At 41.1% G+C, this 16,089-nt stretch overlaps 1 protein-coding gene across 7 annotated transcripts in view; it reads right to left on the reverse strand.

The window, feature by feature from the left end:
- Nucleotides 1-16,089, reverse strand: part of RAPGEF6 (Rap guanine nucleotide exchange factor 6) — a 309,945-nt gene that overhangs the window by 39,467 nt on the left and 254,389 nt on the right. For 4 of the 7 annotated variants that reach the window (XM_075601188.1, XM_075601183.1, XM_075601190.1 and 1 more), the window contains 6 exons: nt 14,930-14,944; nt 13,184-13,424; nt 7,769-8,152; nt 4,759-4,970; nt 3,460-3,583; nt 1,219-1,242 (listed from right to left, as the gene is read on the reverse strand). In XM_075601188.1, coding sequence (XP_075457303.1) covers nt 1,219-1,242; nt 3,460-3,583; nt 4,759-4,970; nt 7,769-8,152; nt 13,184-13,424; nt 14,930-14,944 — 1,000 coding nt within the window. The remainder of the gene's footprint in view (nt 1-1,218; nt 1,243-3,459; nt 3,584-4,758; nt 4,971-7,768; nt 8,153-13,183; nt 13,425-14,929; nt 14,945-16,089) is intronic. The other 3 variants (XM_075601184.1, XM_075601185.1, XM_075601186.1) reach the window with 3 other exon arrangements.

Genomic DNA, 16,089 nt, shown 5'->3' on the forward strand with positions numbered 1-16,089 from the left:
ATAAAGATTTTCAACAATATATACAGTACATTTAGGGAATCTAAATCATCGAAACAGCCCAATGACTCCTACTTATGAGAATAATAACACATAGTATTTAACTTCATAATTTGTCATATTGGATGTAGCATTGGGGAATATTTTTTTTGTCTTTCTATACATTAGGTCACTACCCAGTAGCACCCCTATTGATACAAATTATATATATATATATATATATATATATATATATTTACACACACACACACACACACACACACACACACACACACACACACACACACAGTGGGTTTGGGTTTTGCGCTTGCAGGGATTGTGTGTGTAGCCAAATTAGTTCCTGTAAATTTACTTTAGACCTGTAATATAAATGTAATATTTTCTTGTAAATCTTCCTTATTCTACTTCACAAATGTTTGATTATCCATTTCACAGCACACTTGGTTTCGAAAGCTCTGTAAACTATAATTAACTATGAAAAACTCCCCTGTTGGTAAAAGGGTCACAACTAATCACAAATCTGCATTTTCCCAGCAGCATTACAGCTATTAGAACTTTGAACTACAACTAGGATCTAATGCCTCATTTTAATGGATAAACAATCCACACGCTAAATCATTACTCAAAAGGATTAAATAGAAAATGGAGGACGAGCCCTTTCTTGAGTTTTACAGATGTCTGTACTAAATATAAAACAATCAAGACTGACTAAACCACATTAGCTCATACTGTATGTATTGAGAAAGCATTCAGCAACATGACCTTAACCCTTACTGAAGGTTTTATTGCAGACTAAAATACAGCTAATTCCTGATTAAAAAAAGAAGTGCAAGACCTTCTTACAGCATGTATACAGATGAGGAGTATACTGTTAATTATTGACATTAACTAGCCCTGTGTGTTTTCTTTCAATACACAGCAACAGCTCCATTACACTCAGCTTTATATTCTATTTTCACATGACTTTACAGCAGCAATTCTGGAAGGTCACTTATCACCAATCAGTGAGAGGAAGGACTCTGACCCCTTCATATTTTAGTAGCGGACACTTTCCAGTAAGTACCAAAAAAGTCATGTGACCCAGAACTAGCATTTTAAAGGTACCGGTTATACAGTGAGTAGGGGTGTTAATAGCATGCATGCTGTGTTTCAGATGCATGCAGGATGCACAATGTTAAGAGTTACACAACCTATGACTGTCACATTTATTTTAATACTTACCCTAAACTCCTCCACCTCTTCTTCCTGCAAGCAAGAGCCACACACATTGAAGCATGTATTTGAACAGGAAAGCACAGGAAAAAGAGCACAGTTATGAATCAGACAGGAAAGGTGTGAAGCAGAAAAGATAAGCGTGAGTATGGATACATGGCACACGACTGTTGATCACAAACAGTAAAGCACAGTTTGAATTCAACATGTGCTACACGTGAAACAAATAATATATATATATATAAATGGAAAGTGGGCATGGCAGTATGAATAACTTTCAATCTGGGAGTAGAATTGCTGTGCAGTTCAACAGAACTTGTTTCTAACGTATGCACATACAATGTGGAATTAAATCACAGGGGCTGCCAATGCATTGTGTTGGTGGAACATTTAGCACAGAAAATGTAAGAGCAGGTTTGTGGTAATGTGGGCATGGAAAAAGATATAACCAAACCTTGAGTGTCAGCTGAAGGAAAACACAAGCTTGGAAAACAAAGGTAGAAGCAGAAAGGGACCTTTCAAATACTATACTAGCTCCATGTGCACTTCATACTGAGAATAATTTCCTCTGCATATTTTGAGTGATCTATTCAGCATCTGAGAAGCAGATATACTCAATACTAATATATTCTTTAATCTCAATATTAGCACAGAGGAAACCATACACAGCATGCTGTTGTTTCCATACAAGTTAAGGATAGTGTGTGTGTACGTGTGTGTGTACACGACACCCATACAACAAAACTGATGTTTTAAGTTGATTTTCATAACAAGTCAACTTTAAGGTATTACTTCTGGAAAGAGCGGAATGATTTCACATTTTTATGTAAAACAACCTTTAGCAAACGGTTTATAGTTGCACATACTAAAACCTAGAAACGAATATTTTTTTTATAATTTGTGAGACCAGATAATTGTGTTTTGCTGGTCATTTTGTAATGATGCCAGTCGCTACAACAAACCACCTGACACCATGGGTGAGTGCTTAGGATCCAGGGATCAGGAAACCTGTCAAAAAGCCACCGACTTGCCAACAAATTGTTACTGAGTTTATTGTATCTCAGGAAACTTGAGGTTTTATGAGATAAATGAGCTTTGTATAAATATGCCAAATAAAACCAAAAGTGTCTTCATACCGTACTTTCTTTAAATAAAGCCTTGGTGTGACCTTGCTTCCCACTGCATGAAGGCTGAATATAGAACTGTAAGAGTGAGCAATATTGCAACTACATTTCTTTGCAAGAATTGATGTCTATTCAATGTGTGGTAAAGACACAAAGCTAGAAAACTGTGCAGCTCTATTCAAATGAATAGGTCGAAAATCTTCTCCAGCACGGTGAAGACTACTCACATCATACAGAATATATCCGTTAGCGTCGAACAAAAATAGCAATGTAGTGGCATAGGGAAAACAAATGAAGCGTGGAAAATATTTAAGCGTGGTGGGAAAAACATGCACTAATAAGCTTTTTGCTTAAATCTTAAAGGACAATAATCAAATCACCACCCTGCTTGATATAATGTTAAACTGTTACTTTACATTTTGTTACGGGAAACACCTACTCCACTCATGAAACGGAAATAATACGTCTGGGTGAATTATTTCTGGACCTGAGAATAAACTCATTTTAAGCTTTATAATCCATATAAAGTGCAATAAATCTGGTATAAAGAAAGTTAGATGATAAGACCAGTACAACACTGGTTTTGTAGTCCGAAGCAAAATGTATGCACTGTACAATACATCAGTTTTCTTAAAGTAAATACAGGGTGGCCCAAAATAAAAAGGCCCCATTCAGTTCTTGTACAAAACAGTTCCTATCTAGCATACACTTGTGTTATGATGCAGCATGGGTTGGTGTTTCATTATGCAGCTGACAACTGAGCAATGAATATTTCTCACTGTTTTATAGGTTTCTGCATTTTGTTCAATTACAAGATATCAACAAAAATCACTGATAGGGTATTTTTTTATTATCTTGGGCCACTGTATAAGCAGAGTCAATGTTTCTTTGGAAAGAACACTGGAGTAGAGAAGAGAAGGGTTTATTTGATATCTTCTAGGTGAGAGTCCTCACATCTAAGTGCTGGGGAAAACGTGGCTGGCTCACAGAAGGTATGTACTTTCCACAACCTTCGATGTCCAGCAATGTATAAGATCAGAGTGGAAAGGACAGTAGTGGTAACCACAGACAAATACCATCAATGGGTATTTGTTACTAATAATACCGCCCGTTTGGAATGACATACCTTTGCCTGAACATAACAGCCGGGTCCATGTTAGCAGAAGTCATGCGGATAACGTGACGGATCTCTTTCGCAATCATTCGCAGTTTCTCAAAGTTTATTAGCCCTTCTACTTTGGAATCATTTCCTGTACGAAGCACAAAAAAAAACAATCATTCATTCTGAGACACAGAAAAAGTATGACGAGAATGCTTCGTACTGACGCTGACTTGCTTTTGCACAACCATCCCATATGCTGGAGATCTTTATTGGTTATTAGTCAGTATCAAGTTGCAGCTCTGACAGGATATGTATGCCGACACTTTATGGAAGTACCACTAAGCACATTTCATTCCTAACACATTATGACAACCCAATTTGAAAAAGACAGCTCTGGGCAAGGGAAATTGAAAAATGTTCCCTTTGGAAGTACCCTTTTAACTGGTAAAAGGCTTAAAGCTGCAATTAACCCCTTCACTGTCAGAGTGTGTACAGGATTGATGCTCTAGCTACCCACTGTCCTGAGAAGAGTATGTTGTAGCAGAACACATTATGGATGCATGGTTTAGATTACTAAACCCCTAGCACAATATATATTGGAAATTTGCAGTACATTTTAAGAACATGATCTCCAGCGCATTACTTAAATAAGCTCCGGACTCTTACAAACACCAATATGGGACACATTGCGCTAGAATTAGACACTTCCAATGAATATAGCGGGTTAAAGGGCAGTGAAGTGACACAAAATTAAGAGAACGAAGCTAGCAGGAAAAGGGGCCACGTATTTCCTCTAAGGAGAAGGAATATAATGCCGTATGTTGTGTACAGCGTGGTATGTGTGTACATTCATTTCCCACATTCCACTGACTATAAACTACTGCTGAAAGGTCTGCATTACAGATATGCAAATCCTTCATAATTAATGTACACCGCAAATCGAAGATCAGTGAATCCAAGGATACAATGTAGGAAGTGTACACCAGCGAACCCTTCATGATTGTTTATTCTGAAACAACCGTGATGTCCGTGTCAGATTTTATTTGATAGTTCGCTGACTGAAATACAAATATGAAGTGCAATTTCCACAAATGTATTCAAGCTGCAGAGTCATTAGCATACTTGCCACGGCACCCTCAGTCATTTCCAATCTATTCTGCATAACAATTCAATCAAAGGAAATATGCATGCATTATACTGCCTGGGAAAGGACATACTGCCCGCCTCTTGTTTAATCATTTGTATAGTTCGTTCTGCACCTCAGAAAACAAAATAACTCACTAAATGTTATCCGCTGCTTTTTCTTATTAGTTTTCAAATTACCTTCATGAAGAAATGTAATATCCTTCTTGACAACTGGGAAGAGAGGGATGATGGGAGGCTGCATGCTCTGACTGCTAAGGATGTTTCTGTACTTGGCCATGTTCCTCGATGGGTCGAACAGATCCTGCAGGTCCCGCAGTAGCTTCTCGTACTTGCTGGGTAACTTTTCCCAAGTGCCGCGCAGTCTAGCCACAGGTGCGAGGTTTAGCCCACTGCAAAGAACATACAGGGAGTGTGTCTAGGCAACTTATTTCCGCACGTGTTTGTGTATTAAGCGTGTGAGGTTCATTCCAGCCTCAGTTGCCAACACTTACTCTGCATGACATTGGACAAGTTAATTTATCTCCATATGTTTCTGGTACCACACACTTGAGCATTATTTATTTTTTAGTTATACCGCTTACAATATTCTGAAGTATTTACTGTACAGAAGTACATTTTACTGTACAGAAGTACATTTTACTGTACAGAAGTACATTTTACTGTACAGAAGTACATTTTATCAATGTTGCATTAGCAGGAACCAGTGGAGGAGGATTTATTTTAGGGCAATAAATCTGTAGCAGAGTTAGGCCACGGGCATGGTCAGCGCATAAGCGCTCACGCTTGGCAGGCGTGCGGAAGCGTAGCCGACAAGAACATTTTAGTTTCAGCGCTGAGGGCCAGTCACATCGCCAATGAGGGCGAACCAGCTCCGTGACATCACTTGCCCGCCCCTCCCCCCGACGGCGCGCAAACTAAGGCCAGGGAAAGCACCCACTATGGACTCAGCCTTAGATTTGAACTATGTGAACAGTTACGTTTGCAGGCGAGACTGTAAATTAGTGGAAGTAAGCCTACTTGAAAAGAGAGCAAGTAACAGTTTGACCTGCACATGTTGCTTTGGTTCTAGACAACATTATGACGTTTGTGCATTCTGGATAGAGATTTTAATGAGCGGCTCAGTGAGTAAAGACACTGACTCGCTCCTTGTGACCTTGGGTAAGTCACTTTATCAACCTGTGCCTCAGGCACCAAAAACATAGATTGTAAGCTCCACGGAGCAGGGACCTGTGCCTGCAATATGTCTTTAAGGCCTCGGGCATGGTCAGCGCTTAGGCGCGCTGCTGCTCGGCAGTTAGCCCCTGCAGCCGCAATGAGAGCGGCTTTAGCAGGGGCTCACGCACGCTTCCGCAAGCGTGCGGAAGCGTGTGTCTTATAACATTTTTAGATTTGGAGCTCACGGGAGTGCAGGGCCGGTCACGTGAGCGGTTCGCCCAATGAGGGCGAACCAGATCCGTGACATCACAGTCCCCCCCCCCGACACGCCCCCGGACCAAGGCCAGGGAAAGCACCCGCTTTCCCTCGGCCTCCGCACGGCTGCAGTCCTATGGACGCAGCCTAAAGCGCTACATAAAACTAGCAGCGCTACTGTATACAAGAACATGCTATTATTACTAATGATGGCACTTCCAAAGTTTACTACATAATACATGCAGTTCTGTTAGATTAAGGTCTAGTCTCCTTGTGCCTCAACAATAACATTCTGATGTAAGTTTCTGCGGCAGAGATGCATGGTTTCTCTATTGTGTTGTATTGGGTACAGCCCCACGTTAGAAAGAAAACAAGTAATGACTGGAGAGTACAGTATAATGAAATGATTTGGTCGCCATGACATATTCTGTCTATTTAGATCATTTCTTTAATGGCTAACATTTTTATGAGAAATATCTAAAACAATGTTTGTTTTACGGCATCTGAGAGGTAGAGAAGGGGGTGCAACTGATAAACCATGAGCACGGCCCTATGACATAGTACCCACCGCATTATTACTTTTCATGCTCTCTCATCACATGCAGGGTCTCATTCCTTTTTTCATCCTTTTAAATTAAACATTGATATATGGGCAAATAGAAGAGGCCATCACATCAAGGTAACCAACTCATTAGCATAACTGCATTGCACGGTATAAAGTGCAACGTAGGTAATACTATGACATGCCGAGTGATGAAAATACACTACATTGCCCGTGGCTTCTGGCCAAGTGACATGATTTACTAAGCAAGATATAAAAATGTAGGAACCAAAATTGCTTGTCTAGATCTTCTGCAGAAAGAAGTACGGTTATCGGCTGGCAAAATCATTCCTTTAGTGATAGTACTTACATCCTTCTACTCTTGAATTAAGGAATAGCCATGAAGGAACAAATTAGCATATTTATTAAAATCGCTCAGCAAAGCCATCCAAAATGAGTTCTTTGTACAGAGGTTGGTGGAATATCCAAATCTCCAATTATCTAAAGTGAGCCTTAGAAACTACCGAGCAAAAAATGATGAAAGATTTTAATATTGTAGAATTTTAGCATGGCTGGAGGTTTTATATTTGACTTTTTTTGTAGCAGATAGAATTTGAAGTCTGTCTCAGCAGGATGACTAAAAGAATATACAATGCACGGAACAGAAAGTTATATTTTACTGATTGTTGAGATTACATCCCTTGTTTTAGGGATCTGCAGACCATTGTATAAAAAAATACCTACAACAGTGAAAAGCGCTATGGAACAGTAGGCACGTTTCTCTGAAGGTTGTGTTAGCAACGGCTAGTGCAGGATATTGTATTTCAAATCAATACATTTCTCATACAATGTGACTATTTGCCTGTGCACAACTACTAAGTTTGCCGGAGAAAGAGAGTTAATTAACTAAAGTGGGCCTGCTTAAAAAGGGGATAACTAATACTGTAGTTCTTTGATGGATATGGTTTTCTACATAAAAAAAAAACATTGAGCGATGAAGTTTTTGTACATTCATTGGTATGTAGATCAAGAGCATTTTAATTATAGCACTTTCAAAGTTTGCTATACAGTATATGCAGGTCTGTTAGACGGAGGACTAGTCTAGTAGTGCCCCAACAATAGGATTCGAATGTAATTTCGAGGGTCAAAGATTCATTATTCCTCTATTGTGTTTTACTGGGTACAGCGCTACGTTATAAAGAGAATAAGTAATGACTGAAGAGGGACATATTTTACCTTATGACGGCAAACATTGAATTGAAGTTCTTGCACTCTCTGCAGTGGAGGGCGATCTTGATGAAATGCTTCACCATCTTCATCCTTTTCAGCTGGTTTGACTCTTTTAGGATTTCTGTTGCGACCCAAAATGTCTCTTCGTTGATCACCTCCTCAAACTGTTTGAGGCGAATGTTCCCTGTTTTGGAATCAAGCTTGAAGAGGTCATCGATGTACTCGGTGGGTTCAATGTTACGGAAGAGGTCAAAGTCCCTCATGGACAGCTGTGTGGCCACCTCAATGGTACTTAGCTGGAGAAGGGATATGAGGCTCTCGCGCAGGAGCTCCTGAGCATCCTCATCTGAACACAAGGTCTCGGTCTCCATGTTATTCTTCAGATAATACCTGCAGGCCAAACATAATTGAAACTATTGTTCTTAAATGGGAATATGCTCCGACTTCAATACCACGCCAGATAGAATAAAATAATGTTCTTTCTGGCAGAAATAAATGTCAAATCGCCAGAGGCTTCTGTACACATTGGTAAAATAATGATGCATTCTTGCCAGTCCTACAAATGTAGGAATACAAATGTGTCACATTTGGCAGTAGTAATGGAATTATAATTTTATTTTTTTAACCCAATCAGTTCTTGAAGGAGATGCTGAACTAGAAAAGAAAGGTAGTCCTTTGATGTAGAACCATACTGGTATTTAGCTTTAGAATTTCACTGAATTCCACGTTATTTACATGTTTTGTGTGTCATTCTGTTTTCCTAATTTGAAATGGCTGGAGGGACAGTCAGCCTCACTTTGACAAACCAATAGAAAGTCACAACATTATTGAGATCATAACATCACTGGTGTCGATTGACCTCCGTGACCATCTTGCTTTTATTTATATTTTTAATTTGGTTAGTGACACCAAAACTTGTTGGGAAATCTCACATTGAGGGTGTAAGTTAGGCATATCCTTAAATCGAAATATAACATACAAAAAAAACCATACAAATGTGGGGAGGGGAGTGAGACATTTCTACTTTACAAACTTCTTTGCAGTTCTTGAAAATAAACAATTTATGATGTCTGACTTTGCTGTGGTATTAAAATCTGTGCTCCACTGAGAAACATCACAAAGGCAGCTTTATATGCACAAAAGCTTGTGTATCATGTGCGGAATAATTTTCAATGGTTGTTTTATAATAATTTAAAGCTACCCTGTCGGCCACCCCCTCAACCCCCTTTCCCCCAACACCTCCTGAAATCTCTGCATTTTTTTGTGCAGGTAAAAAATAAACAAAAAAAGAAAGAAATATGGCCACAGGGAATTGCAACATCATGTCCCGATGTCAAGGCGGTTTGCTATTGGCCACCAGAGTGAGACTGCGAGAATACTTGTCAGAATAAAAAACCAATATCTCAGAAACTGCCGACACCCAGGTTCAGGTACAGTAATAAAGACAAAATAATAAAACCACGAGCAGCAGCGTTTGCTGCTTTAAACTACAGTATGTTCCATAACAATTAAAATGTAGGCCAGGAAGTCTGACTAGCAGAATAGGCTAGTGGTGGTGCTTTACTCAATTTAATACATATGCAAACATATTATTTGACATCAGTATTTCTCAAAGATACAGATCTACTTGGGCATATATAACTGAATACGAGTAATTCGTAACTAAATATGTGACTGGGATGAAAATGGAAAAATAAATAAAAAATTTGGACTGTGCATTTTAACATTGAAAATGTAAATATGTAAACATTAACAGTGATTATTGATGTATTTATAAAATGTTTTACCAGGAAGTAAGAAAGTAGAAAGATCCAGGCCAACTTCAGATTTCTTTAGAAAAATGTATTCAGCACAAAAACACAACGTTTCCTCCCTCCTAGGGGACTTTATCAAGTGACTGGCTTACCACTTGATAAAGTCTCCTAGGAGGGAGGAAACGCTGTGTTTTTGTGCTGAATACATTTTTCTAAAGAAATCCGAAGTTGCCCTGGATCTTTCTACTTTCTCCAATGCTGGATGTTCTAGGCAGATATCCCTGAACCATGAGCACCGGTCTCTGCAAGTATCTTATTTGTTTATTGTGGTGTGCAGCTTCTCTTGTTATATTACCAGAAAGTAATGCATTGAGAGTTACCTCTCGTTTTCAAATATGTCCTGAGTTATGATGACAAATAATACATGGTTACATTATAGTAAGTGAACAGGGCTATACAGCAAAACCCGCTTCTCAGCACCCTGCTTTTCTGCGATCCGCCGATACCGAGAAGGGGGCCGCCATGTTTGCGCATGCACAGAACAGGCCGGTCCAATGTTGCGCATGCGCAGAACTGGCCGGTCCAGGGTCGCGCATGCGCAGAATGGGGGGTTTTGCCGATGTTGTGCATGCGTAGAACGGCGCATTGCCCGTCTGCACATGCGCACATAACGAAAATCGCCGGTTCCACTTTCCGGCGGGTCCTTAGAACTGAACCTGCCGCATGACTGGGGCCCTCCTGTACAATATGTATAAAGAGATTGCATGAACAATTTAACATATTTTATCTTTTAGGCATATGTAACATTTACAGACCAGATTAAAATGTGAGACAGCTTTGATTTTGAAAGAACTTAAACAATTGTTGGCTTTGAGAGTCTCAGGTAGATTGTTCCAGGTGTGAGGCAGTGGAGGGAATATGCTGGTTCGCACCGGTTCGGGAGAACCGGTGCCTAAAATGTTCTTAGTTCGCAAAACCTGCTACCTTCCCCCCTCTTAAGAACTCCGCTTTGTGTCCTGCCGCTGCTTAGACCCCATGCGGAGAAGCAATCAGACGCCGCTCTGACTAACCCCTTCACCTTCACGGCGTCGACTCAGGTAGGGGGTCAGAGTATGCCCAGTTGCACAAGCTGCGGAACCCTGGCATCACTCCAGCAAGAGCTTGAAGGAGAGAACCTGCCTGCTGCTGCTCCACTGAGATCAACTTTCTAATTAACAGGTAAGTGCAGCAGCTCCTCCATTGAACCACCGACACAACCTCCCCTCCCCCTCACAGCAAAAAAAACTTTAAATGTTTCACATTTGTACTTGCACTGCTTGCAGGTTGCACATTTGGACATTGCATTGCACTGGGCCCCCCTGGTCTCTCTCCCCACCCTGGTCTCTCTTCTCCCCCCTCCCCTGGTCTCTCTCTCCCTCTTCTCCCCCTCCCCTGGTCTCTCTCTCTTTCCCCCCCCCCATCCCCTGGTCTCTCTCTCCCCTCCCTTGGTCTCTCTCTCCCCTCCTCTCTCTCTCCCTTCCCCTTGTCTATCTCACCCCCCACCCCCTTTCTCCCCCTCTCTACCCCTCCACCCACCCCCTCTCTACCCCTCCCTCTCCTGGTCTCTCTCCCCCCACCCCCTCCCTACAATGGTCTCTCTCCCCCCACCCCCTCCCTTGGTCTCTCTCCCCCGCCAGCTCCGCTTCGACCCCCCCCCTCCCTCCCCACCGGCCCGCTCCGATCTCAGCAGCCGACACCGAAGGTAGGGAGGGGGAGTGGGAGGGGGGAGGGGGGCTGTGAGTGTGGTGTGTGCAGTGTGCTGTGAGTGTGGAGTGTGTCCAGTGTGTTGTGAGTGTGCTGTGAGTGTGTGCTGCGAGTGTGTGCTGCGAGTGTAGTGTGCTGTGAGTGTGTGCAGTGTGCAGTGAGTGTGTGCTGTGAGTCTGTGCAGTGAGTGTGTGCAGTGAGTGTGTGCATTGTGCTGTGAGTGTGTGCAGTGTGCTGTGAGTGTGTGCAGTGTGAGTGCTGTGAGTGTGCTGTGAGTATGTGCAGTGTGCCGTGAGTGTGTGCAGTGTGCCGTGAGTGTGTGCAATGTGCCGTGAGTGTGTGCAATGTGCCGTGAGTGTGTGCAATGTGCCGTGAGTGTGTGCAATGTGCCGTGAGTGTGTGCAATGTGCCGTGAGTGTGTGCAATGTGCCGTGAGTGTGTGCAGTGAGTGTGTGCAGTGTGTAGTGAATGTGTAGTGAATGTGCAGTGAGTGTGCAGAGTGTGTGCAAAAAACCCCTTTTTTTTTAAATTCGGGGTCCACGTTCAAACCGCGTTATAGCGGATCGCGCTATAACGGGGTTGAGCTGTACCATTGTCATAGTCTTGAACAGTTTGTTTTGGGAAATCCAATTTTTAAGTCTCACAAAATCAGATTGAAGTATGTGCACAGTGTCAGAGTGGCTAGGGCTGTGTGCATATCGGATTGTGTCATCCGCATATATGTGTATTGATCATAAAGTTTTTAAATGTTCTAGGGAGTACAATTTTAGGGTTTCATTGGGGTGGTCTGATTTTCCTTACACAGTACACTATTGCATGGTCACTGAAAATGTCAGGAAGGATGCCAGAGGATTGGATTCTGCTGGCACTAGAGGAGAGAAGCCATTCCAGCAAGGAATGGTTGTGAGATTTCAAGTTTGTCTGTGTGGGTTGGGTAATTAGTTGGGTTAGGTTATGTGACTTGAGTTGTATCTGGATTTTGTTGTTTTTTGGGTCAAGCCAATTGTAGTGGAAATTTCCAAGAACTAATACTTCACTGTTTTCATTCAGAGAGGAAATTGAGCCAAGAAACTGGGTGATATCAGTCGGGGATTGTAGTGGAGCTTTACAGGGGTGGTAGATGCCAGCAATAAGAACAGGCTTAGAAAAGGGGAGGCACATTTTGCCAACTAGGATTTCAAAAGAGGATGGGCTTGATACAAAATAAGAGAATAACTATTGATGTGACATTTTTTAAAGCAAATTGGAGATCTGTGCATTGTTTCAGAAGAATGCAGAAATAACATATGGTGTGGGAAGGATTACAGAGCATCAGGAACGTGACATGCAAACTTCTCTTGCTACCTAAGTTTTACTGCTTTTACTATTCAGTATAGTATATGGAAGAGACATAGCGGCACTCCAGTAATGTAAGTGTAACCCTTATTATGGGGATCAAAATGGTGTCGCTTTCCATTAGAAATATTTGAATTTTCACTGCATATGTCACTGCTACGGTATAATTTGTTCCTGTACTTTACATCAATAAAAATTCAAGTTATAAAAAAAAAAAAAAGAAATATTTGAATAAGAATATAATTTAAAAAAAATAAAGTATTGGCACGCTTCTGGTGCTGCATTTCTTCTTCATTGAGTAGGAAGGTATAACACAAGGGTGGCCAACTCCAGTCCTCAAGGGCCACCAACAAGTCAGGTTTTTAGACTATCCCTGTTTGATCTCAAGTGGCTCAATCAGTGGCTCAGTCGACAACTGTCCCTGTGCTGAATTAGCGATATCCTTAAAACCTGACATGTTGGTGGCCATTGAGGACTCAAGTTGGCCACTCCTGGTGTAAGAAGACACCTATAGCCTGTGTGACGTTGTACACGTTTACTGTAGAGCTGTGACATTACTGTAGATCATTGAAAAATACTACAGGGTTACCTTCCATTCAGCTGAATTCGGTCAGCAAGTTTTGAGAACTGGTCTGGAAGCCGTCTCTGCTTAATCACTCCTTCCGGGCTGACAGACACCTCACAGAGAGAATATGTGTCTAAGGCTCCTGTAAGGCCGAATTCATGCAGCGAGTGGCTGACAACCTCCTTTGCAGTAGTGTCTTTGCTGATGATTATATAGCAGCTTTGCTGATCTGCTTTGAAGACTCGTATAACTTGGTCTGGAATATCTAAAGAAGATGGGAAATGCTTGTTTAAATTAAAATGCATATATAATAGGGCTCAAAGATGTCACTTCAAAGATTTATACACCAGCAAATATACTAGGCTGTTAGACTAGTCACATTTTAGAATAAAGATTACACTTTTTCATGTATTGGTCAAAGCAAGATGTTTTTTTTTAATAGAACAAAAGTGCTATTGTTTCTTTTTATCTAGATTAACAGACAACTTTTCTACATGATCAAACATCATTTTGAAATAAGTACTTTCAATTATATAGCAGAAGTGAAAATCAGATACTGTATTCTATAAGTCACTCTGAAAAGAGTCCTGCAGAAAAGTAGAAAGAGTGAAGAAGGCGACCAATCTGTTTTGATCTGAGCTATGTTATTTCAACAGATAAACATTTGACCTTCATTCAAGTGTTCTGCTGAACAGCAATGCACAATGCGTACATAATAGTACTTTGCTCTCTTTGTATATCTGTGCAATTTGCATGACAGGCACCTGCTGAATCAATAAACAGAGAGGCTGAAGGTTCTTTTGCTTATTGATACACTGTGCAGTTTATCCCAGACTATGTCCTTTATTACAGTATGTACAATTATTATGCATGCACATTTTCAATAATAAATCTCTCTTTATCTGCCCTCACAAAGAAATGAACACGGTTTGGATTTTGAAAAACGAAGATCAGAATCAATAAGCATTTAAAAAAAATTGCACAAGACATCATGGTGTAAGAAAAATGCCCTATTTAAAAAATATAGGGGGCATAAAATTTATGAAGAATTTCTGAGTTAGAAAAATATTCAGTGACGCATAATAATGCAACATGGCAGACACTGCTTGGCCCAGGTGAAGGAATCGAAAGCATGACACTGTAATTATACATTCCTATGGGTGCATTATTCAACATGCTACAGTCTGAGAACGTTAACATCAGGGGCCAGGCAGCACACGGGTTGAGTATCACCTGGTTGTCATGTGACTGACTTTAATCACGTCATCATTAACAGAACGTTTTAATCACGTTGTTTCTATGTGAAGACGACTTGCCACAGAAGACTGCACACACTGTGCACAAGGAGAAAAGGCAGAGGTAGATGATGACTTTTGTCGGTGTTGCTTTATCTAGTGTACATGTTACTTTGATACATGAAATTAGACTGAACTCTCTGGATCAATGTTTAGTTCCAAGTTCTTGCAGTCATATCGGTCCTACGTTGCGTTTCTCATAGATGGCATTTGAATGTACAGAATCTCACGTCTCTTCTTCCTGGAATGTTTCTGTATTTTCATATTTTTTTTTACCTTGTACAGAACCACTCTATATACAGTATGTAAAAAAACTTCTGTGAATACGTGTTTGCAATATTCACAACTTTTAGAAACAATGTTGATGAGCGGTTAAACCAAGCTAGCCTGTATGGATATAACCTGCCATTTTAAAACCATCTGGTGCAGTTAGAAGTTTACAAACATTAGGAACCACTCTGAGTAATATACTTACAATAAAATCCAGCAGCTGCAGGCAGGGGAAACAAGAAGACAGGCGTGTAAACAGCAAATCATACATCTGGTAAATAAGCTATAGTGAAAATCTATTTGCATGATGAGGTGTGCTGAGGTGGACAGGATTTCATCTAATCTGCTTTTCAAACGTGACAGTGTCTCATGTGTGAAAAGTCTCCAACGCTATGAAACTGTAAGAGCTGTAGAACAGACTGCAATAAGAGTGTGTGTGTGTGTGTGTGTGTGTGTGTGTGTGTGTGTGTGTGTGTGTGTGTGTGTGTGTGTGTGTGTGTGTGTGTGTGTGTGTGTGTGTGTGTGTGTGTGTGTGTAGGAATGCTACTGGGATACAACAATAAACAAAGAAGCCCCAATGCTACATTCAATATGACAAATTATTTAGTTAATTATGATCTGTTTCTTTTCCTTTTTATTCTTCTCATAATTATGGGTCATTTAGTTCAATCTTTTATCCCAAAACATTTCAAGCCTGCAGCCAAAGGTATGACCTCTCAGCAGGTCGTACACTACCAATTCTATAGTGTCTTTTGTATTTCTTCCAAATAATGAACTCAAATAATGAAGATTCAGGTAATACCGTTTACACAACCCACACTACAATCAGGAGCACAATAAATGTAAAAAAAGACAAACGGCCAACCTAACAATCTTGCAGCCTAGGGTCTGGTGAGCTTATAGCTGGTACTACTGTGGTTCTGCTGAAATGCTACCCACTAAACATGCTCTTGCAGGGGCGAAGCTATAGCTCGGGGGTCCGCGCTCTTGGGGGGCCTGCTCTTCTCCCCCTGTCGGCGGCCCATCTGTTTCTTTTCGGATAGAGACAGGCTTGGGTGGGTAGGAGAGCGGAGGATGCCGGGTGCAGAGTGCGGAGTTGATCACAGAATAGCTGTAGGGATGAGGCGAGTTGGGCTTTCTTCCTGCTTAACCACTTCCGGGCAGCAGGTGGCGCTGCAGAGCACTCCATAGCTGCTCCTCTCTGCATCTCCCGGTTCCGTGTGTCAGTTGGAAATTGTGTGCGCGCGCGTGTGTGTGTGTGTTGGTAAGTGTGTGTGTATTTGTAATGCATGTGTGTGTTTCATGCATTATGTGCATGTATATGTTGTATATTTAGAGGGTTTTTTATATGTTACCTTGGTTCCA

This window comes from Ascaphus truei, chromosome 5 (assembly GCF_040206685.1).
Source record: "Ascaphus truei isolate aAscTru1 chromosome 5, aAscTru1.hap1, whole genome shotgun sequence".
NCBI lineage: Eukaryota > Metazoa > Chordata > Amphibia > Anura > Ascaphidae > Ascaphus > Ascaphus truei.